General features: G+C 34.7%; 1 protein-coding gene across 4 annotated transcripts in view; it reads left to right on the forward strand.

Moving 5' to 3' along the window:
- Positions 1-23,986, forward strand: part of DACH2 (dachshund family transcription factor 2) — a 639,710-nt gene that overhangs the window by 379,661 nt on the left and 236,063 nt on the right. For all 4 annotated transcript variants that reach the window (XM_082447406.1, XM_082447404.1, XM_082447403.1 and 1 more), the window contains one exon: positions 16,498-16,629. In XM_082447406.1, the coding sequence (XP_082303532.1) occupies positions 16,498-16,629 (132 nt within the window). The remainder of the gene's footprint in view (positions 1-16,497; positions 16,630-23,986) is intronic.

The following is a 23,986-nucleotide window of genomic DNA, read 5'->3' on the forward strand; positions in this document are numbered from 1 at the left end:
TCCAGAGCCTATAATCTTTCTTCTATGCTACATTGACCTTATAGAGGGACAGCAGCCATTTAATTGCCTAAAGTTTTAGCATAAGAATTTTCTACCAAAATTGGTAATAGTTTATTTTCTACAAATATTGGTAACATTTGTGTCAACTTACATGTGGTACATGTTAAGCACACATAAAGTAGCCAAATGTAATTAGAAAAAGTTCCTTTTTTTACCATAAAAAACTCTCAAATATAAGTATGATAAAAAACATTATTTCTCAACACAGAATAAGGATTTTTCAACTTAAAAAGCCCAGTTTTGAACAATGTATCCTGAAATAGCCTTCTGTATTAAAACATTAGACCATAGTGAAAACTTTTGCACTGAATTCTGGTTCCACCATCATTTAGTTATATGAATGGGCCAAGATTTTAACTTGTCTGCATTTCACTTTCCCTGTCTGCAAAATGAGACAACTTTCAATTCCTTTGGAATTATTTGGAGAATGAATTGAGATAGTGACAGTGTATGTTTAAAAAGGTATCATATTGCCAGACACAGTTTATTAGCTCAATGAATATTATTTTGGTGTTTGGTGGTTCAGTGCAAAATGTACTACTATATTTTGTTAATCATGAATAAAAAAGAAAAATGCAAGAAAACATCATTATTTTACAAAAACTTTTCTGTTTTCTTTTGATTGTTTTTCTCTATGATATTTGATATCATAGAGATATAAAATGGATACATATATCTTATACAGTGCATAATATATATACTTGTTGAAATGTGCTAAGCTTAAATTGGACTACTTTGTAGAAATTTTCTGATGATTAAATAATGTTATATATGTGAATGTTTTATGTAAACTATGAATCTATATATAGATGTAAACTATTATTAATATTGATCTTTTAAATAGACAAATACATAGGTAGACGATAATATACAAAGTTAAAAGGCAATATTTTCTTTCAGATTTTTTATAAGTAGTTTTATCTTTTTATAATTTACATTAGATTTCTTATAACTAACTGCCTTGTGTTTCATCTAACTCAATTATATTTCAGTTATTTGGAAATAAATACACCTTTTAAAATTGAAAGTTTTGGCAGATTTGGGAAGAAAGAAGAATATATACTTGCTCATTTATATAAGCTACATGGAATTTCACAGTAGAATTGGCTTACCTACCATGTTTTATACTTTACTTACAACATCTATTTGCTCATTTTTTAATGTACACAGAATCATCTCTCATGATGACTTAGGTTCAGCTCTAGCTTTTTAAATCTCATACTTTCTGTCATGTGTTTTCTCCCATACAGTCCAGCTATTCATACCGATTTATAATTTTCTATGAAAATACACCTGATAGTCTAAAATGAATTTCCTTCAACTGGAAAATTATTTGTCAATGCTGGGAAAGAAACTTGATCATCAAGTATAACCAGGATCTCTAAAATATTTTTTTTTTAAAAGGAAGAGAAGTTGAAATAGTCAAATACCTGTTTGAATAGGTCTTTTAGGAACCCTACCACATAAAAGCATACAATAATTATATGTAAAAATTTCCTTTGAAAAAGCAATGTCTGTTGTAATTGAATATCTATGGTTTAGACTCGGGCAATCGAGCTATGTCATATTTTATTTTCTATACATTAATCAAATATTCCTGAAAACTAGAAAAGCATCCCCAGGCAAATATTCTGTGTGAATTTCTTTTTACTGAAGTCAACAGGGACAAGCAAGGATATGGGAGAAATGGTTTTTAACCTAGTATCCTAAATATCTGTGAAATACATCAACCTATTTACCTCAAGAATATCTACCTATAAGGAATAAACTGTTTTGAAAATCATCCTATGTTCTCTGTGGCATTAACAATAAACTCTTGAGACTTCTTCAAGCCATAGATCCTGACTGACATTGCAATTAAATAAACCATGGTCCTCAGGATTTGAGATGCTGCATAATACCCACCTATCATTTTTCCTCACAGGAACTGTGCAAGTGAATTGCTGAATGAACAGAAAGACACAGTATCCATTGTGCTTGGACTGATAATACAGTATTTTGCCTTAGTCACTGTACCATGAAATGTTGTATTACAATCACTCTGATGGTTTAATCACATTTAAAAACGGAAAATGCTTAGAGTTCTGCTAATGGAGGTATGCGTTAAATACAATACCAATTCATTATAAACAGAGAAATTGCAATGCAGTTGGAAGGTAGATGTGAGGAGAAATAGTGTTCTATTTGTTAAGGCTCTAGCAGCTGAAATATAAAATATTCCAATTAAATGTCAGTCAAAAAGATAAAAAGGTTTTTACTAGTCACAAATTTTTATCATAATTTTAACATTAAGAAATATTTTAAACTCAAATGAACTTATTTCAATCTTTGATATGTGTAGCTAGCTTTCTAATGACTAGTTTTTTTATTGAGAAAAATTGCAACAAAAGTAAAATATGTTTTTTTTTTAATTCACTGACTGCTTTACGTAGGTTGCAAATTTTAACTCTCATAAGGGAAACATAACCATGATTGTTTGAAGGATGGCTTTTCAAACTTATTCAACCAAATATCCATAGAATTAAAGTGGTTGAATTTTCCTTTATTTAGATCTTCAGTGGTTGAAATGTTTCATTTCCCCTTCCCCCACCTCCACCCTTCAGCACTAAAGGTAAAATCATTCCAGTCAACTGTTAACTGTTCCTTTATGGTCATAACTTTTAAAATGGAAAATCTAGTTACCTTTAAAGTTGTACATAGACAAAGGACATGAAATTGAATGGCCTCTTCTCATCAATCAAGTAACTGCTGAGACTGTCACTTGTGCTTTGTTCCCTGTTGCTTTCAGGATTGGAGTTGGCTAATTGTTTTGAAATATGGAGAATAATTCTTCCTTCTCCATGGGCAACATGGATCGCACCCTTCCCTAGCTTCCTCACCATCATTCACATAAAAAAGGCATCAGAGACGATAACCACTAAATGTTAATTGTATGCTTTCTCTCTTTTACATGCTTCCTCTTACTAGAGCTTTTTACCTTGAAGGATTGAAAAAAAACCCTCAATGATCCCCTGACATATTGGTCTGTTTTTCTTTTGAAATTAGAATGCCAAACATATTGTAAAATCTGAGTCTCAAAAGTATTTTAATCTGAGCCTTCTATCCTCAGGATGTTTATATTTTGATTTGTTCCAGAGAACAGTTAGAAAGTTCTTTTGCTATTTTCTCTACTGTGCTTTATGTTTGTGATCGAGATAGACTGTGAAAGTGCTAGGGTAGAGGACTGAGGAGTGGGGCAGTGCAGGAGAGGAAGAAATGTCACTGAATAATCTTTTGACAAGCAAAGAAAGAAAATAAAAGAAAGGAGAGAAAGAGGGTATCCTAATCTACCCCATGTTTTTCAAAGACAAGTAGATTTGCAGGGACCTCCAATTCTGGGTAGCTGTCAGTTTTCAGTACAGAGAGTCCTTAATCTTTTTGATTGACATCCACCTTTTTAGAGGCTAGTGTGACATAGGAACTATGGGTCTGTCTTTTAATAAAGTTGAAAAGTTTAAGATCCGTTAAAAAGAGGCTGTTGTATATGATGTTTCCTTTGACTTTTGTTTTCCCTTCTAAAATCATTTGCTAATCTATTCAATATTAATTTGGAAACTCAAGCTTCTCTTTAGAGTCACTGATCTTTGTGGTGATCCTTGTCGTAAAAAAAATCCACTGGGTAAAGTCTTTTGATAGATGATGGGAAGCTGTCACTTAGAAATCTCTTATTCTTTTTTTTTTTTTTAAACATTACAAGATGTAGATACTTATAGACAGTTTGCACCTGCTAAGAGAAGTGGCACATTAAGATAATTATTAGGATTACTCAAGAAATAAAACACAATATCCTAAACTTTCAGGGTGATAATCTGTAAGCTTTTGACAAAAGTTAATTTGGGGAGGCATGAATTATCTAGACAAGTGTTTGATAAATTAAATAGTATAACTCTTCCCCACATCTCAAATAATGGCCTTTATTGTATATATAAGTCTATCAAATTATTGTAGCTTTAAGAATCATTAATTCATGAAACTAAGAAAAATAACTCTTTTTTTTTCTTCTAGCATTTTAATAATTAAAGAGCAGCATGGAAATAGAACTTTGGAGTTAGATAAAGCTTGGTTCAAAGCTCTGCCTTATTTCTTATTCACTATATGATCTGACAAAGCTAATCAGTTTCTTCTACTCTCACTTTCCTCATTTGTATTATCGGCATAATTGTCCTTGCATTTTCATAGGGTGGTTTTGAAGATTAAATAAGATAATGTATATAATGTTCCTACATGGTGCCTGACATATAGTAGTGAGCTTAGCTTTTTGTTCTTCTTTTACATTGGCATTGTCCAATGATGAGCTACAAAGTAACAATAAAACTCTTCCAGCTCATGGAAAATGTACATTCAAGTGTACTTAAAATTAAGAAGGCCTTTTGCTATTTACAAATTTGTGGTGGCTTCAATGATGCTTTTCTTTGGAGAGCATTTCATAGGAAAATTTTGGGTTTTGAGCTCCCTTTTATGTTTTTTGAAAATATATCATGGATATCATATGATAGTGGCACTTATAGATGAAGAAAACGTGTTTGCCACTATTATTTTAATACCAGCTAACAAAGTAGGAATCTGTTTTACTAAACTTTGCTAAATGCTAAAGTAATACAGAGCTATTAAAGCCTCAAGAAGAAAGCCAATTCATTTCAGTCATGATATCACCTAAAACTGAAGTATTATATAAAAGCTAAACAATGCCAAATGGATTTGACTGAGATCAAAAGCCAAACCTATTTCTTTTCTTTCATCTTCAGTGTTCCATTTCCTGGGAGTATGACCTTAGTCAAACATCTATTAAAGTTACCTTTTGATCTCAACCCCCTTTTGGGGTAAAAAAAATGTCAATCTTTAAATTTTTCTTCTAGAGACAATCACTCTATTGTGTTTTAATGTTCCAGTAGTGTGTGAGTAAATAGGATTCTCTGATATATGTGATAGAAGACTGGTTAAATGGGACAATCATTTTTGTGTCAGAGACAAGAATCAAAAGGAAGCATTCTTCAGAAGCTATTAACTGGAAAAAAATCCCCCCAGGTTAGTAGAAACATGTTAACTGGTCAGTCTGCTGCCTTTTTAGGTCCTTTGATGAAAATGCCTTGTAATTTGATAACAGGTAGCTGCTCATTTGTAATGTAATTTTCTCCTCACCAGTCATAGCTACTACATGACTAATCAGAGGAAAATACTTTTTCTCCACAGATTTTGTTAAGTAAAAACTTTGTTTTAAAAATATCTTAAAACCACTAGGAAGGATTATGTACATTTCATTCTTTCTTTCATATATTAAGTAAATTATAAGGAAATTTCCATGACATATAAAAGACAAAAGAGACATGACAGCACATGGTGATTAGTTGAATTAAACAGAAAAAAGTGGTGTTTGACGTCAGTGTATGTATGTGTGTGTGATTACTGTTTACCTGTATGTATGACTACATTCTGAGTATTGAAGATCTTTATAACACCTTTTCTAAACCTTTTTCTATAGAATGGTAAATTCATTAGACATACATTTATCAAGTACTGTCTACAGCAAGACAACATTCTATATCCTGCTATGAATACAAAACTGAGTAAGACATAATGCCCTGCAGTAGCCTTCACAACCTTCTTTTTAGGTAGGAAAGTGAGGCCTAGTTATAGATATAATCATAATAAGGCAGAAAGTAACAAATATGTTTATATAAATGTGTCTATATAAAGTACTGTGGGAATGTTCAAAGAAGAGAATTATTTCCAATTATAGGAATTAAAGCTTTTTGGAGTTGATGGCATTTAAGTTGTGCCTTAAAGATTATTTAGGCTGCAGCTGTCAAGACAGGAATAAAAGCATTCCAGACAAAAGAGACAATCTACAAAGGTGTGAAGATGAGCTAGTACTGGGTTTGTATGGGCAACAGAGTGTTCAGTCTGGTTAGAGTGTGCAGTATATGATGGAAAAAAAAGTGGAGCTTTACCTGTAGAGTTGGGTGGGAGCAGATTGCAGGAGGTTGTAAATACCAGATTAAGAGTTCTGGACTTTATTCTATAGGCAGTGGTGGACCACTAAAAATTTTTTAATGTGGGTGAGTAATATGAAAATAATCCTATTTAAGAAAACATTACTGAGAAGTAAGAGATTATGGGATGTACTGGGGGGGGTGGAATTAGAGCCTGGGAGATTACTTAGGAAGTTCTTTAAGTAATCTAGCTAAGAAGGAATGTAGACCTATAAAAATGTGATTGTGAAATTCTTAGTTCATTTTACAGAATCAAGATACCCCTTTTAGATTCATAATGTATGAGTTTGTAGTAATGCTGTTTAAAATCTGCTGTGTTTGAAATTACTGGTAGCAGGAATTCTAACTAAAATGTAAGATGCACTTTGTCTATAAAATCTGATTATTTCATGTGGAACTTGAAGTTCCTATGCTCTCAATTCAATTGCAACCAGCCAAAGGAAACCTTTTTTTTAATGTATCAGTCTTCCTGAGATACATGGCAACTGTTAAAAAAAAAAAACAGCACATATAACTAAACTAAGGCTCTGTTCCTTACAAATGTAGAGAGTAATAACTTGTTAAAAAGTTGTTTAATTTGACAGAGTTGAAGGGGCTTCATTACTAGGATCACCAACAGGAAGAATGGTGGTATAGATCACGTTGAAATGATACCTTTAACTAGAGAAAGCCATTATTTATGACAATCTGTTTGCACAAATTACTACACTCTTAATGGAAACATGGTCTTTCAAAAATATCAAAGACCTAGGAGGATAACAAAGAAAAAGGCACAAATAAATTGAAATGAAAGGGAATAAATAGAACATAGTTTGGAGAGCTGGAATCTGGGATGATGATTCTGTTCTTATTTATTGGTTCCGGACATAGTATCTTATTCACAGGAACAAAAGCCATGGAAATTCACAAGCCACAAAAGATGGAGTTCCTTGTCTCATCATCAACATGGTGTAGTGTTCCTAACATTTTGCTGGACTAATCTGTCCACATCTATCGCCCAGCTGTGTGTTTGTTTATCTCTAGCTATAACAGTTCTGAGGGCAGACATTATTACCAAAATGTTTGGAATTCTGACTTAAAAAAAGGTTAGAAAAGAGATAAATTTCTTTAGGGCTTCTATTTCATTTGATCCATTTGAGTTAGTGTCCCCCTTTAGCAACCTCAAGCTATTGGTTGAAGCAGAAAAAATGCTTTGTATCTCTCTCTGAATTTATTGTTAATAGGACTGTGATGGAATTTGGGAAACCAGAAAGTATGTGCCACCTTATAAGTCATTCATTAGCCCCCAGCTCCGTGAAGAATCATTTTTAGTGTGTGTGTGTGTGTGTGTGTGTGTGTGTGTGTGTGTGTGTCCTCTATTAATGATCTGGCCTAGTTATTTAATTTCAAATTATTTTTCTGTCACCCAAGCACTAACTAACTCGTGTCATAACTCGTGTATGATCAGATAAAGATGCTTTTGAGCAGGATGGATAGGAGCCAGAATTCTCCTTTGTAACTATCTTTTCTACTGGGCTATAATGAAATATTGGATGCTTGTAGTTCAACTATGTCATCTTAGTATCTTAACTGAGGATAATATTCTCCACAGCAATTTTAGGGGAAAATCATGCCCACTGGATATTTTTTTAGTGTTGTATGGCAATACCTCATAATTCCCTAAACCCTGCCCATCTTGGCAATGATACTGCTCTCAGAAGAAAGGCAGCTCAATTTAAAGTAAAACTTCATATGTTGTGGAAGAATGCTTGGCCATGTCAACACTCTGACAGCCAGGTGTTTCTGGTCCTAGAAATTTAGAGAGTGTAGTTTTAATATGGAAATAACAATACCAAAATCTTTTATTATACTTGGTTATTAAAAATGTAATTGACTGGTATGTTTCAAAAATGACAAAGGTCTTGAGTTATCAAACTGCGTTTTATGAGGCAAAGTAACGTAAACTTTGAAAAATAATCTTGCAAGATACCTTGTGTCCTTTGAAGATTCAAGAATAAGAGCCAGGTTCTCACGGTACCTATTTACTGTGCCTTGTAACTCATATAGCAAATGTTCATGTTGTTGGTTGTTTCAGGTAGCTCCAACTAATTACACATTCTGATAGCTAATAGAGACATAGTTATCAATATATATATATTTCAAAACATGTAGGAACATATACATACAATTGAATATTATTATCATAGTCGGCATAATTTAGACTTTCTTCTTTTGTCTATATTTCTCCAGAGTTTTAGAATTAGTCTCTTTAAAGTTTTAGATTTAAAAGAATTAGCATTCACATTTATTAAAATATTATACAAATGGAGGCCTCTGAGATGTGACCATACATTTATTCATATGTTTACATCAATACACCTATGGTTAACTTCATGTGCTCCTTAAATTGCAAATAAGACTAATTCTGTTGCAAAATTTTTCACATAATTATGTTTAATATAGCACATTGCTTTTCCTTCTAAAACAGATTCTTGACATATACTTCTTCAGTAAGCATAAGCTGATGATAAAGAATGGCACCATCAGACAGTGAAAGAGTAAAACAAACACAGAACTATTGGCAGTTCCAGTGTTTGAATGAACCATCTCTTTCCCCACTTCTTATGTTTGTTGTCATGTCTTGGCAGGAAGGTCAGGCAGAATGTGATTGTGGAGAGAATGCAAAATAGTCCTACTACTAGAAAACCATGCACAATTACTAGTGTTGGGCAAGTAAAGTAGACCTTTTTCTTCCTCCTGGCAGTGTCTCTCACAATACCCATTGGTTATTCTGCAGTCATTCACTGGGCACCACCAACTACCCACTACTATGTCAGGCACCAAGGAATGCAAAAAAGTTAAGACTAATACATAGTTTCTTCAAGTAAGGAGGTTACAGCCTAGATAGGGGAGACATGATTAACATATAAAATTAATATATGACAAGTCAATAAATGGTTATCTTGGAAGTAATTATTCTATGTAGACTCATTGAAAAGTTAATGGTGGATTGAACCTCATATATTTTTTTTTAAATTTATTTATTATTTTTATTTATTTTATGGCTGTGTTGGGTCTTCGCTTCTGCGCGAGGGCCCTCTCCAGTCTCGGCAAGCTGGGGCCACCCTTCATCGGGGTGCGTGGGCCTCTCACCGTCGCGGCTTCTCCCGTTGCGGAGCACAGGCTCCAGACGCGCACGCCCAGCGGTCGTGGCTCACGGGCCCAGCCGCTCCGCGGCACGTGGGATCCTCCCAGACCAGGGCTCGAACCTGCGTCCCCTGCATCGGCAGGCAGACTCCCAACCACTGCGCCACCAGGGAAGCCTGAACCTCATATTTTTAAGGAAAATATTTTTAGAGCAGTTTTAGGTTTATAATAAAAGTTGAGAGGAAGGTATAGAGATTTCCCATATACCCCCTACATCCACAAATGCATAGTCTCCCCTATTATCAATATCACTCAGCAGAATGGTAGATTTGTTACTAAGGATGAACCTACGTTGACCCAACATTATAATCCGAAGTCTATAGTATACCTTAGAGTTCATTCTTGGTGTCGTGCATTCTGTGGGTTTGGACAAATGTATAATGACATATGCATCATTATGATGTTACACAGTATTTTCAGTGCCTTAAAAATGCCGTGCTCTCCCTATTTGTCCCCGGCCCCCACCTCCCACCCTGGCTCCATCCCTGACAACCACTGACATTTTTATTGTTTCAGTAATTTTGCCTTTTTCAGAATGTCATATAGTTGGAATCATACAGTATGTAGCCTTTAAGACTGGCTTCTTTCACTTAGTGATATGCATTTAAGGTTCCTCCATGTCTTTTCATGACTTGCTAACTCATTTGTTTTTAGCGCTAAATAATATTCCATTGCCTGGATGTACCACATTTTATTTATCCATTTACCTATTGAAGGACATCATGGCTGCTTCCATGAACCTCATTTTTAAGACAAGAATATTGATTCTGAGAGAGTGTAAAGTGACTCAGATAGGCATATAACTAGCTATAGATAAGTCCAGATTTAATATCCAGACCTTATGATTCCTCATGCAGTATTTTTTTACATCATAATTTGGGCCAGGCAAGCACTCTCCTTGCAATTTTCTCAGGTCTTTCCTGATGTTATATATTACACCTTTATTATCATAAATATGCAGATTATCTTAAAATGCAGGGGTTTTTGACCAATCAATGTTTCAAGATGTTTTGCTGGATATTTTGGTTTTTATTTAAGTAGTATATAAATATTTAGGATGCAAATGTTATAATGTTGAATACAAATAACAAAGAATCATTTTAGTAGCTCTATGGGCAGCAGACTATGGCAGTGTTTGAGAACTACTATCTAGAAGAGTGGAGAATCCATTGCACAATTGATTCTCTGGCACTTATGGCAGATACAAGGGAAAACCAGAAGTCTTAAACTATATCATCCTAAACATCTTCCAATTACCTGAAATGCATATTTCAAAAATACATTTAGTACACTGAATTTCCTTTTCAATCTGGAATGTATCTGAAGGCAAATGATTTTTGTTATAAATTTGAACTTGACTAGGTTTGTTTCTCTTTCTCTCCTATTAATTCTGTAAATGCTAATCTTTCTCATTTCTATTAATTGGTGATACCTGCTGCAGAGCAATACCAAATAATCTAAATGTAGGCCTCACTTCAGTTGATTACTGTTATTATTGATTTGCTAATCAAAATTAAATTGAGTTAATGGATCACTATTTTTTTTTTCAGCTTTCTTCTAAGACTGTGACTTTTTTCTGTGGCTGTCTGTTTCTATAAATTAAAGTTATAGTTCAGATGTTATATATTTTATTGTATAATATATATTTTTATTGGCACCATAGAGTCAAGCACATTTCAAAATAGAAATTAATTTTGGTTAACATGCTTGAACTGAAACTTAAATACTTTCTTTGAGCAACTACGGGAGAAGGATAGCCACAAATTTGGTAGTAAGCCAGAATTAATAATCTTTTTCTTCTTTTATATCCTTGTTATCAGTTTTGATTTATAAGAGATCACTGACTTGACCAAATATGTTTTATTTTGCTCTGATAAAATACACATAGCAATTGAGGTATCTTCTCTTCATATCTATCTGTGATTCAACAAAGAGTGCAAACTGTGCATGCCAATATAGCAGATTTCTAGTGCCCACATCATTTGATGGCTTTGCTGATGTCTAGCTAAATACAGCTGCTATCTATTGTTTTGAGAACTTCACATACCTGTGTTTTGACAACATTTCCCTCATAGCCATAGAGCTGAACTGAGTAGCTTTTAATTTTGTATCTATCCCTGAATGGTGATACCTAAGAATCACTGTAATATTTGCTATTTGCTCTTCATTTAGGTAGCCTGTAACCACTTGCATGTGGCTTCTCTGCTCTTTCATTCTTATATTCTTATATCCATATGGCTTTCCCCTTAGTTGCATTCTAAATCTTTTTCGAGTCCAAGTGTTTTTCCCAATAACAGAGTTCAGAGCATAAGCGTCTCCTGAAACTGAACCTGAAATTGAACCTCTGAAAAGACTTACATTTATCCAGCTAATTTATATGGAATTTCAAAACTGTTTCCACTAGATTCAATGTGGTATATATCACATTAATATTTCATACCACCGGATGTTTCATTATTCATGTTTTAGTGCATCATACTTGACCCAAAGTAGCTTTGAATGCAAATAACAAACAAGCCAACATGCAGTACTTGGCTGGTAGAGTGAAATAATGTGGGAGATCTAAACTGCTTTTCATTTTTGGAGGGATATTATTAATGCAACACTTCGTTAATTTAATTAAATGCTATTTTTAAAATATAAAACCATGTTGCAATGAACTGACCCACCATTTCATTTAATTGTAAACCTCAAGATTTGATTACTCATAGTTCTCCTTTAGTTAATTTACTTATTCACAGTTTTGACAGAAAAGCTTTCAAACTAATATGAAGAGATAGGCACAGTATAACAAATTAGGAAACTATAAAATTGCCTTAATTTTTGTTCAATCACTGCTGCAAATACAAATTCACTTTTTTCCCCTTGTAAATTTTTCTACGAACCATGGATTTTTTTCCCCACTGCACTTCTAGGTTGAGGACTATAGATCACATAAAGTTATAAGTCTAATGCTTGTTTACTAGTGAGAAAGGAGTGCAAGAAAAAATTTGCTTTAGAGCATGCGTGGATAACATCAATACAAAACCAGAAGTATGACAAAACTATACAGTACAAAGTAAATCTAGTCAGAATTATTGCTTCATAAAGGACTGTAAAGACCACTTAGTCCAACCCCTTCATTTTTCATATTGAGTAATCTGAAGCCTTGAGAAGTTATATGACATGATTTCTCCCTTGTTCTAGTCAGTGACTTAAAATGCCTCTCTTCAAACCCATTTAGAGAGTTTTAAAGAAATTAAAATCAAGATTAAGAAGGTGGGATTTAGTGGACAAAGCACTAAGGGTACATGTCAGGAGACATGAGTTCTCATCCTAGCTCTACTGTCTGTGTTGTATTAAGTCCCTCACTTTTCCTCTCTAGGATTCAGTTTTTCATTTGTAAAATGGAGGGGTTGGTTTAGATATTCATTAAAGTTCTTGTTACTCTTAAGAACTATTTTCACCACTCTAAGTCTGAATTTGGAGCTTGTATACTTACCAACAATAATAATAATCAATCACATACACACACAAGTGTGCACATGTGCATACACATGAAATTAGGATATGTTGGACACTTTCATATTGTTATGTTGAATTTTAGATTAGGAAGTGAATGTAAATGATCATAAAGGCTGTACATTATGACTTGGTCAATAATTATAGTGACTATACATGAGCCAATTATGAAAGTAAGTGAACAAAAATGAAAGGTGCTGAGGTTACAGAAGTAAATGTGCAAGTATCAGAAAATGCAAAAGGTGAATATTTTCCCAGTAACACTGAGTCTCTGCCTTGACAAATTATTTTCAATCAGTTAAATATATGTAATTTGAACAAAATGTAAAAGTTACCATTTTCAAACTCAGTCACTGAAAAAGACAACTTTTATGCTTCTAGATGTTTATATAGATATTTACCTATAATTATAGCATTTTCATTTTTAAAGGCATGTTTCATTCTCATTAAACTTACCATTTTCTACTTGTCTAATGCGAGCTGAAATTCTGGTTCCCAAGTAAAATTTAACTCAGCAGCTCCTAAATCAGCTTGTTCTTTTTATGTGTTATTCCAGGGCTGCATTTTGAGAACTTGGTGCCAGGAGCTAATTTGCTGTTTTAAATCCATCATTGTTACACTGAGCCACATCCTGAGGTTAAGAATTTAACTGAACAGTTGAATAAAAGGATAAATTGCTAATAAAATATCAAATAAACCATAACATCTTTTCCATTGCTTTCCATGTGTTTGATTATGGTTTTCCCCAAAGACAGTTACTCAGATGCTGTACTGAAGACTCAACAAATAGGATTTAAGATTTCATAAGTTTAAAGTCAATGCAATATGGACCATGAGGCAATACAAAACATGAGTTAGAGGATAGGCCTCTAAACTTCAAATCAAATGTAAGGAGATATAAAAATACAAGTAATAATATGAGACTGTATGTGATAAGGGAATCATATCCCTTTAGAGATTTTCATTAATTCATGTTTGAACTACTACAGTACTTAAACAAATACATCTAGATCCCATCAGGAAACTTGAGTTTTGGTCCATATTTTCCCCTAAATAACTTATCTATGACATGTCATTGTGAGACTATTTCCTCATCTTCAAAATAAAGAGATTGAACTAGATGGCTCCTAAATATCTTTGTAGTGCTATTATATTATGATTCTTTACCACCTTAATGTTACTTTCTGAATTTGCTCACTGATTTTTTCTTCACTGATATCATACAGATAGCATTTGCTTGAAAGAATGCATAGACATTGGAACTTACCACCTTTTTTATGAATTAAAAATATGAAGGGACTCTTGCTCATTAATTCTTAGTGTCATTGTGTGAGACACACATTTTACCTGGAATTTCTTGTCTATATTTTGTCAACTTTTATTTTTCACAGCATAAGAATCCATACATTGTTCACAAAAATCCACTATTTATACTACCAATAATGGAACAACTAGTAATTCAATAATTATTAGAGTCAAGATCCAGTTCTGAATTGCTAGTCAGGGGAGCTGATATAAATTTTGGAAACGTTTCCTGATACATTTTCATTTTTGGGGCACTCAAACCTAGCAGTCCTAAGCAGGATCCCTTTGTTTAAATCATTGCCATCATATTTTCTGCCCAGAGTTACCCTAGGATTTTGGACAGGCCAATTTGGGCGATTGTAATTCAGTAATGCTAAATATGGCAAGAAAATCTCTGGGACTATCTAGAAAATTTACAAATGTATACCATCATTTCAGAGATTAAAGCAATTTTCTTTCAGATACTTTCTTTGCCATGATTCATAGACAAGCTAATGTGGTGGAAAGTTTGCTTCATTTTGTGTTTTCCATGTGTTGTAAAAAGTGCAGAGTGGCAAAACAGAACCTCAGTGATTCCACCAAACATAGACAGTTAGATGTTCTAGGCTGTACTTACTTCCCCTTACACCTTTGATAAAGATTCACCTTGCCCCTTAGAATCAGATTTTGCTAATAATAGTAGTTATATTTTCTTTTTTTTAAATTGGGGTATAGTTGCTTTACAGTGTTGTGCTAGCTTCTGCTACACAGCGAAGTGAACCAGCCATATGTATACACATATCCCCTCCTTTTTGGATTTCCTTCCCATTTACGTCACCACAGAGCACTGAGTAGAGTTTCCCGTGCTATACAACGGGTCTTTATTAGTTATCTATTTTATACCTAGAGGTGTATATATGTCAATCCCAATCTCCCAATTCACCCCACCCACCCCTTACCCCCCTGGGCCACATGTTTGTTCTCTACATCTATGTCTCTATTTCTGCTTTGCAAGTAGTTTCATCTGTACCATTTTCATCTATACCACTCATCTGTACCATTCCACATATGTGTTTATATATGATATTTGTTTCTCTCTTTCTGGCTTACTTCACTCTGTATGACAGTCTCTAGGTCCATCCACATCTCTACAAATGACCCAATTTCGCTCCTTTTTATGGCTGAGTAATATTCCACTGCATATATATGTACCACATCTTCTTTATCCATTCATCTGTTGGTGGACATTTAGGTTGCTTCCATGTTCTGGGTATTGTAAATAGTGCTGCAGTGAACATTGGGGTGCATGTGTCTTTTTGAATTATGGTTTTCTCAGGGTATATCCCAGTAATGGGATTGCTGGGTCATATGGTAGTTCTATTTTTAGTTTTTTAAGGAACCTCCACTCTTTTGCAACAACCAATACATGCCTTCTTTTCTTTGATTTGCATTTGCAGGGGAGAATGATTTCACTGAATTCTAAAATGCTGTTTTAAATCTGCCAGATTTTTTTTTTCTTTTTGGTGCATGGTACCAGTGCACCAGTAGATAGTTAGGGACTTCAATACTATTTAAAAATAATTTAGTTGAATTCACTAGACGTCTTGAAGGGCATTGGTGGAGTACAGATTGATCTATTTTTAGTACCTATTTCCTGATATATTTCTATGGTTTTGCTGGATATAGACTTCCTAGGAGGAAGAATTTCAAACTTAAGCACTCATATTTTATCTTTGGGTTTTTTATTCCTAACTCTTTGTACCATTATATAGAGTTTTAAAAATTGCCTTATATTAATACAAAAGAATGTAATTATACTACAAGGGCTGGCACACCTTCAGAGGTGGCCTGCCATGTTTTCATTTATTTGGTCCCTCAGTATATAAGAAGGAGGCCAGTAAAAGGGTATAAAGACTACTTTGTGTTTCCTCCCCTTAATTCTTCTTTCTAAGGTAACTCTCATAAAGAAGGTAGCCCATTCTTTAGCAGAAGTGCCAGCAAGGATATTCACTAGAAAGTCGTTCCTTCTAGCATTTCAGAGTGCTTCCTCCGACAATGTTGTTTTAGATGGATTTTAGTGCATGGTGAGCTCTGTCTAAAACAACTGTCCAGAGCTCTTAATAGACACCAGAACACATTAGCAAGAGTTTTGGAATTTCTCAGACAATTTTCACATTATGCTGTTTGTTTTCTCTGTGCTGTTTTCAATTGGGAATCAGACCCATATTTAATGCTTTTTCAGGTTTTCAAACTGTCCATTGTAAGAAGTTATTACAGGAGTTGAAAATTACTTTGTTAAAGGATATTATTCATAAATTAGACTTGGGGTTTACTTTTGGCTTGTCCTGTGCAGCATAGGCCTGTTAAAGAAATGTATCCAGTCTTCAATTACATTAAGAAATGGTCCCTGTTTTAAAAGGAATGGTTCTGGTTTTAGGTATAAGAGCTGCAGCAATGGCTGAGGCGATGAAGCTGCAGAAGATGAAGCTTATGGCTATGAACACTCTTCAGGGAAATGGAAGCCAAAATGGGACCGAATCAGAGCCTGATGATTTTAATTCTAATACAGGTGAGTGTCTTCAGGAATCCAAAGCAGGTGACTCTCATTGCTTTATTCTGGGAAGGGAGAGAGGAGGGCTGAGGGGAAAGGAGAGAATAATATGTGTACTTTGATTATCAGCAGTTAGTACAAAAGGAGGCTTAACCCTACCTCTAACTTGTACATTGAAATTAGAAAACTATTATGGGTCAGCATCCCATTTCAGGAAACATTGATTTATCTCCATTGTATTGTTGTGGTGGGGTTAAATTCTAATTTTTATAGTGCTAACTATTGCACGTTTTGATTGCTAAAAGCTCCCTCCTTCAGTTTCACCTCAGGCTTCTTCATTTTTCTCTAAATAATTTGCCACTGAAATGCAGTTCTGAGAATCCACCTTTGCTTCAAGCTGGAGTACCACCTCCTTAGATAAGTGAGGGTGCTGGGAGGCTTGAGATATTATTGGCAGGGGCTAAAGAAAAGATGTAGAACAAGAAGAAGCAAAGAAAAAAAGATGGAAAAAGGGGAGACAAGAGAAAGATGCCTGTGGAGTGGAATGTCCCCTCCTTTCTTAGTAGCTGTATTTTTTTCCCTTGACCCTGTGATAACTATACCTTGACTTGATCATAAGATCACCCCTGAGATCTCTTTTGGAAGTAGGTGGGATTATAACTATCAACATACATGAATGGATAAATAAATAAATAAAGTGTAATTTTAGTGGGGAATAATAAGGGGCAACCTAGGATGGTCTTAGGAGCCACAGGCTTCCAGTCTGCATTTGCAGTTAAATTCAATATAATGTGATAGGCAAATAAGTAGCAGCTTTTTCTTTCTTCTTTTTGGCTTCTAGAATTTCAAGCATGGTAAGTCTTTATTTTGGAGGGAAAAGGAAAGAGGAATTAAAGAGGGACATTATTGAGTCAAATCAGTATGATAAACTCATTTAAAGCTGAAGTGTTCATGGTGAATTATAGAGTGAGAATGGTCTCCAACCAGTGCTCACAGTGGGGAATAAATGGAAGCATGCTCAGTTTTACATTGTGTAAGTTTGAGGTGTACAAAGTATTGATTTGATACACTTATACATTACAATATGATTATCACAACCGTGTTAACTAACACCTCTATCATGTCATAATTATCGTTTCTTTTGTGTAGTGAGAAATTTTAAGATTGTATCTCTTAGCAAGTTTCAAGTATTTAATGGAGTATCATTAACGCTAATTACAATGTTGTACATTACATCCCCCAAATTTATTCATCTTCTATCTATCTCCCATGTTAACTCATGTATTTCTTACCAAATTTTTGGAAAAGAGGGAATTTTTAATATTCCAAATTTTGCAGATTGGGAGACAGAGGAACAGAATGTTTTGGCTTTGCCCATAATCACAAAGCTAGTAAGTGGCAGAGCTAAGTTTCAATCCCATATATGGTTAAGTCCAAAATGTTTATTCTTTTCACATTCTTCCTCCACTTCAATGTTGTTTTGCAACAGGAATTTTTTTTTAATTTATGTTCATTTTTGGCTGTGTTGTGTCTTCATTGCTATGCACGGGCTTTCTCTAGTTGTGGTGAGCGGGGGCTACTCTTCGTTGCGGTGTGCAGGCTTCTCATTGCGGTGTCTTCTCTTGTTGTGCAGCACGGGCTCTAGGCACGCAGGCTTCAGTAGTTGTGGCACGCCAGCTCAGTAGTTGTGGCTCGTGGGCTCTAGAGCGCAGGCTCAGTAGTTGTGGCACATGGACTTAGTTGTTCCACAGCAGGTGGGATCTTCCAGGACCAGGGCTTGAACCCATGTCCCCTGCATTAGCAGGAGGATTCTTAACCACTGGGCCACCAGGGAAGCCCAGGAATTGTATTTTATTTAACCTCTGGAATAAAGTTGTTTTTATGATGAGGATACAGTAATAAACTTATGATCAATTTCTTAGTCTTAACGCCTCTTTTAACTGATACTGGCTTTATAATTTTTTGGTGTCTTGGAAGTGACCAACATTTTACAGGAAGCCATTGCAAATAAAAAGAATTTTTTGTACCAATAAAAATTAGTAGGATCTCAAGGAATAATTTCTGTCATGTTTTTCTCAGGTATACCAGTTTCTGAAAAAGACTTTCTATAAAACTTCTATGTTGTTCCTTTATAACAAGACAACAAAAAATATTTTGAGAGCTATACTGGTTACCTAATTTCTAACTTAGTAAATAGTTAATTTTCCTGGTTAACTGTAAGCTGACTTAACTCCAGGTATCCATCTTTGTGAAAAAAGAAAGTATTAGGTTTCCATCTATGTATGTTATACTTGATGTTATAGAAATGGAATTAGAGTAGTCACTGTGCTTGACTTTAAATGTAAATGGATTAAACTCATCAATTAAAATGCACTGAATGGATAAAAAATAAATAAGATCCAGCAATATGGTTAGGTTGAAAGTGAAGTGATGGAAAAAGATATACCATGCAAATGGTAACCGAAATAAAGTAAAAGTGGCTATAGTTATATCAGAAAAAATGGACTTTAAGTCTTAAACTATTTGTAGAAACAAAGAAGGTCATTATATAATTATAAAAGGGTCAATTCAATAGGAAGATATAACATTTATAAATATATGTGTACCCAGTAGAAGAACACTTAAATGTATAAAGAAAACATTGACAGATCTGAAGGCAGAAATTGACAGCAATACAATAATAGTAGGGGAATTCAATATCCCACTTACAATAATGGATATAACATCCAGACAGAAAAGCAATAAAGAAAAATCTTACTTTAACAACACTATAAACCAGATGGATATAACAGAAACTTACAGAACTTTCTACCTAACAGCAGAAGAATACACATTGTTTTCAAGCACACATAGAACATTTTTCTGGATAGATCCCATGATAGGTCACAAACCAAGTCTTGACAAATTTATGAAGATTAAAATTATACCAAGTATCTTTTCCAACCACAGTGAAATGAAACTAGAAATCAATGACAGCAAGAAAATGGGAAAATTTATAATTATGTGGAAAATAAGCAATACTCTCTTGAGCAACCATTGAGGAAAGTCAAGAGAGGAAATCAAAAGAACATTTAAAAAGTATCTGGAGACAAATAAAAATGAAAATAAAACATACTAAAACTATGGAATGCAGCAAAAGTAGTACTAAGAGGGAAGTTTATATTTAAAAAATACAAAGTATCAAATAAACAATCTAATTTTACACCTCAAGGAACTAGAAAAAGAACAAACCAAGCCAGAAGTTAGCAGAAGGAAATAATAAATAAATTATAATAAATAAATAAATACTAAATAAATAAATAATAAATCAAGTGGAGAATTAGAAAAAAAATCAACACAACTAAGGTTGGTTTTTTTTGAAAAGATAAAATCAACAAAACCTTAATTAGACAAAGATAAAAGAGAGAAGACTTAGATAAATAAAATCAAGAATAAAAGAGCAGGCATTTAAATGGTACCTCAGTAACATAAAGGATCACACAGGACTAATAAGCACAACTATACATGAACAGACTGGATAACCTAGAGGAAATTGATAAATTCCTAGAAATATACAACCTACTAAAACTCAATCAAGAGGAAATAGAAACATGGATAAATCAATTACTAGTAACGAAGTTGAATCAGTAATCAAAAACCTCCCAACCAAAAAAACAAAAACAAAAACAAAAAACAAAAAAGCCACCACCACCACCAACAACAACCCAGCTCCAGATGGTTTCTCTGGTGAATTTTACCAACGTCTAAAAAATTAACTCCAATCTTTTTCAAACTCTTCCAAAAATTGAATGGGAGGCAATACTCCCAAACTCATTTTACAAGCCTAGCATTACACTGATAATAATTCCAGATAAAGATGCTACAAGAAAAAATTAAAGGCCAATATTACTGATGAGTATAGAGGCATAAATTCTCAATAAAATACTAGCAAACCAATTTTAACAGCACATTAAAAGGATCATACACCATGACCAAGAGGGATTTATCCCTGGGATGCAATGTTGGTTTAACATATGCAAATAATCAGTGTGATACAAAAAAAATTAAATGAAAGAATAAAACCACATGATTATATTAATGGGCACAGAAAAAGCATTTGACAAAGTTCAACATCCATTTGTGATTAAAACTTAACGAAAAGGTGTAAAAGAAAATTAACTCACAGCTTATAGACCATATATGAAAAGCCCACAGCTAACATCATAATCAATGGAGAAAAACATAAAGCTTTCCCTCTATGTTCTGGTACAAAACAAGGATGCCCACTCTCAACATCTGCTCAACATATTACTGGAAGTCCTAGCCAGAGCAATTAGGTAAGTAAAAAGAAGAAAAAGTACCCAAATCTGAAAGGAAGAAGTAAAGTTATTTCTATTTGCAGATGGCATGATCATATGTGTAGAAAACTCAACAACAATAAAACAATTAGAACTAAAAAATGAATTCAGTAAAGATGCAGTATACAAAATCAATATACAATATGTTAAGATGGCAGAGTAGGAGGACACTGAGCTCACTTGCCCTCACAAGCACATCAAAAATACAACTACATGTGGAGCAGCTCTTTCTGAATATGAGCTGGAGACTGGCAGAATGGCTTTTCTGCAACCAAGGCTGTAAAGAAAGATCCATGCAGAGTCTGGCAGGAAGGGAGGATAAGTGATCTGGTTGGGTCCCACATCCCTAGCTGCGGACCCAGAAAAGGAGGAGGATATCATGGGCTCTGGGATCCTCTCTGGGGAGTGAAGGGTACGAGCCACATATTAGGCACCCCAGCCATGGGGTCTGACAAGGAAGATGAGCTCCCTTAGCTTGTTTGAAAACCAGTGAGGCTTACTGGAGATCTATAAGAAACCAAGACTGCTCTTGAAGAGCCCATGCACAAGCTTGCTTACTCCTGGTCACAGTGTGATGACAACAGATTGCAAAGTGCCTGGGGCTCTGGCTGGCTTACCAGGACAACCCCAGTATGCCCCAGCCTGCACCAGGCTCTTACTCCAGTCTCTCTTGCCATTGCCAATGAGAGAGTGCACACTTGGAAGGAATAAAGCTGGCTTGGACCCTGGCCCTGTCTCTGACAAGGGTGGAAGCAGCCATTGCTAGCAAGTGTGTCCTTGCCCCTTTTGTGGGGAGCAAAATTGGTTGCAGGGTGGAGACCGCCATTCCCAGTGGACTGAAACCAGCTCAGTAGTGTGGCACCAAAACCTCTGGTTCCAACCCAGTCTCTAACTAAGGTGCACATGGTGAGGAAAAAGTTAAGCCAGCACAGAAGTGCAGCACCAAGCCCTCAGGCCCCAGTCATGACCCCAATCTAGAAAGAGACTAACATCAAAACCTGGAGACAAAAAATCTACCTCGGGGCTCATGCTACAAGCCCCTTGGTCCCTGCCCCAGCCCCAGACCTTAAAGTGGTAATGACCACTGAGCCTAGGAAAAGCCCTGGCTCACACTTGGCTCTGGCTCTAACCTTTCCAAATCCAGTCTTACCAACCGAGGTGGTGGCTGGACATCCAAGGGGAAGACACAGCTTGTGCTCACTTCAGATCCAGCTCTCTGACCAAAGCCACAGGGCACACACAGACTGCATAGGGGTGCTTCCACACAAGGACATGCCTTCAAGATCAGGATAGGTACTGTTTCACATAATTTCATAGAGACACAGAAAATTAAACAAAATAAGACATAGGAATATGTTTCAAATGAAAGAAAAAGAAAAAAACCTGAAAAACTCTAATGAAACAGAGATAATTTACCTGATAAAGAGTTCAAAGCAATAGTAATAAGAATACTAACTGAACTTGAGACAAGAATAGATGAACACAGTGAGAATTTTAACAAAGAACTAGAAAATATATATAAAAAAAACCAGTCAGAGCTGAAGAATACAATAACTGAAATAAAAAATACACTAGAAGGAAGTAATAGCAGATTAGGTGATACAGAAGAAGACATAAGTGATCTGGAAGATAGAATAATAGAAATCACCCAATCAGAAGGGCAAAAAGAAAAACAAATTTTAAAATATAAGGATCGTTTCAGGGACCTTGGGGGCAACATCAAGAGTACTAATATTCACATTATAGGGGTTCCAGAAGGAAAAGAGAGAGTGAAGGGGGTTGGAAATATATTTCATTAAATTATGGCTGAAAATTTCCCACATCTGAAGAAGGAAACAGATAGCCAGCTACAGGAAGCACAGAGTTCTCAAACAAGATGACCCCAAAGAGACCCACAGCAAGAAATATCATAATTAAAATGGCAGAAGTTAGATAAAGAGAGAATATTAAAGGCAGCAAGAGAAAAACAGAGTCACATACAAGGGAACTCCTATAAGTCTATCAACTGATTTTTCAGCAGAAACTTTACAGGCCAAAAGGGAGTGACATAATATAGTTAAAGTGCTGAAAAGGAAAAAAATTCAACCTAGGACACTCTATCCAGGAAGATTATCATTCAGAATTGAAGGAAACCTAAAGAACTTCTCCAACAACCAAAAACTAAAAGAGCTAATCAATACTAAACCAACCTTATAAGAAGTATTAAAGGGTCTTCTTTAGGAGAAAACGTAAAGGCTACAGTGTGAAACAATAAATTATAGGAAAGGAAAAATCCCACAGGTTAAGGCAAATATATAGTGAAGGCTGTGAATCAACAACTTAAATAAGCTAGTGCAAAGGTTAAAAGACAAAAATTGTAAAACTGATTAACAGTTAAGGGATAGGCATGAATATGTAAAATATGACAAAAAACACAAAAGTGGATGGGGGAGTAAAAAATATAGCTCTTCTAGAATGTGTTTGAACAGAAATATCAGATTAAACAAGTAAATATAGTTAGAGGTCAATGTATATGACCTCCATGGTAACCACAAATCGAAAGCCTACAGTAGATACACAAAAACTACAGAGAAAGGAACACAAGCATCACACTAAAGGAAATCATCAAACTACAAAGGAAGAGACTAAAAGAAGAAGAAAAGAACAGAGAAGAACTACAAAAATGACCAGAAAACAAGTAAAAAAAAAATGGCAATAACTACATGCCTATCAGTAGTCACTTTATATGTCAATAGACTAATTGCTCCAATCAAAAGACAGAGGGTGGCTGATTGGATAAAAATACCAAGATCCATCTATATGCTGCCTAAAACAGACTCATTTCAGAGGTAAAGACATGCACAAACTGAAAGTGAGGGGGTGGAAAAAGATATTCCATGCAAATGGAAATGAAAAGAAAGCTGGGGTAGCAATAGGCATATCAGACAAAGTAGACTTTAAAACATAGTCTATAGCAAAAGACAAAGAATTGCATTAGTAATGATACATATATCAATACAAGAAGAGGATATAACATTCATAAACATATATGTACCTAA

The sequence above is a fragment of the Balaenoptera physalus genome (assembly GCF_965194825.1).
Source record: "Balaenoptera physalus genome assembly, chromosome: X".
Lineage (NCBI taxonomy): Eukaryota > Metazoa > Chordata > Mammalia > Artiodactyla > Balaenopteridae > Balaenoptera > Balaenoptera physalus.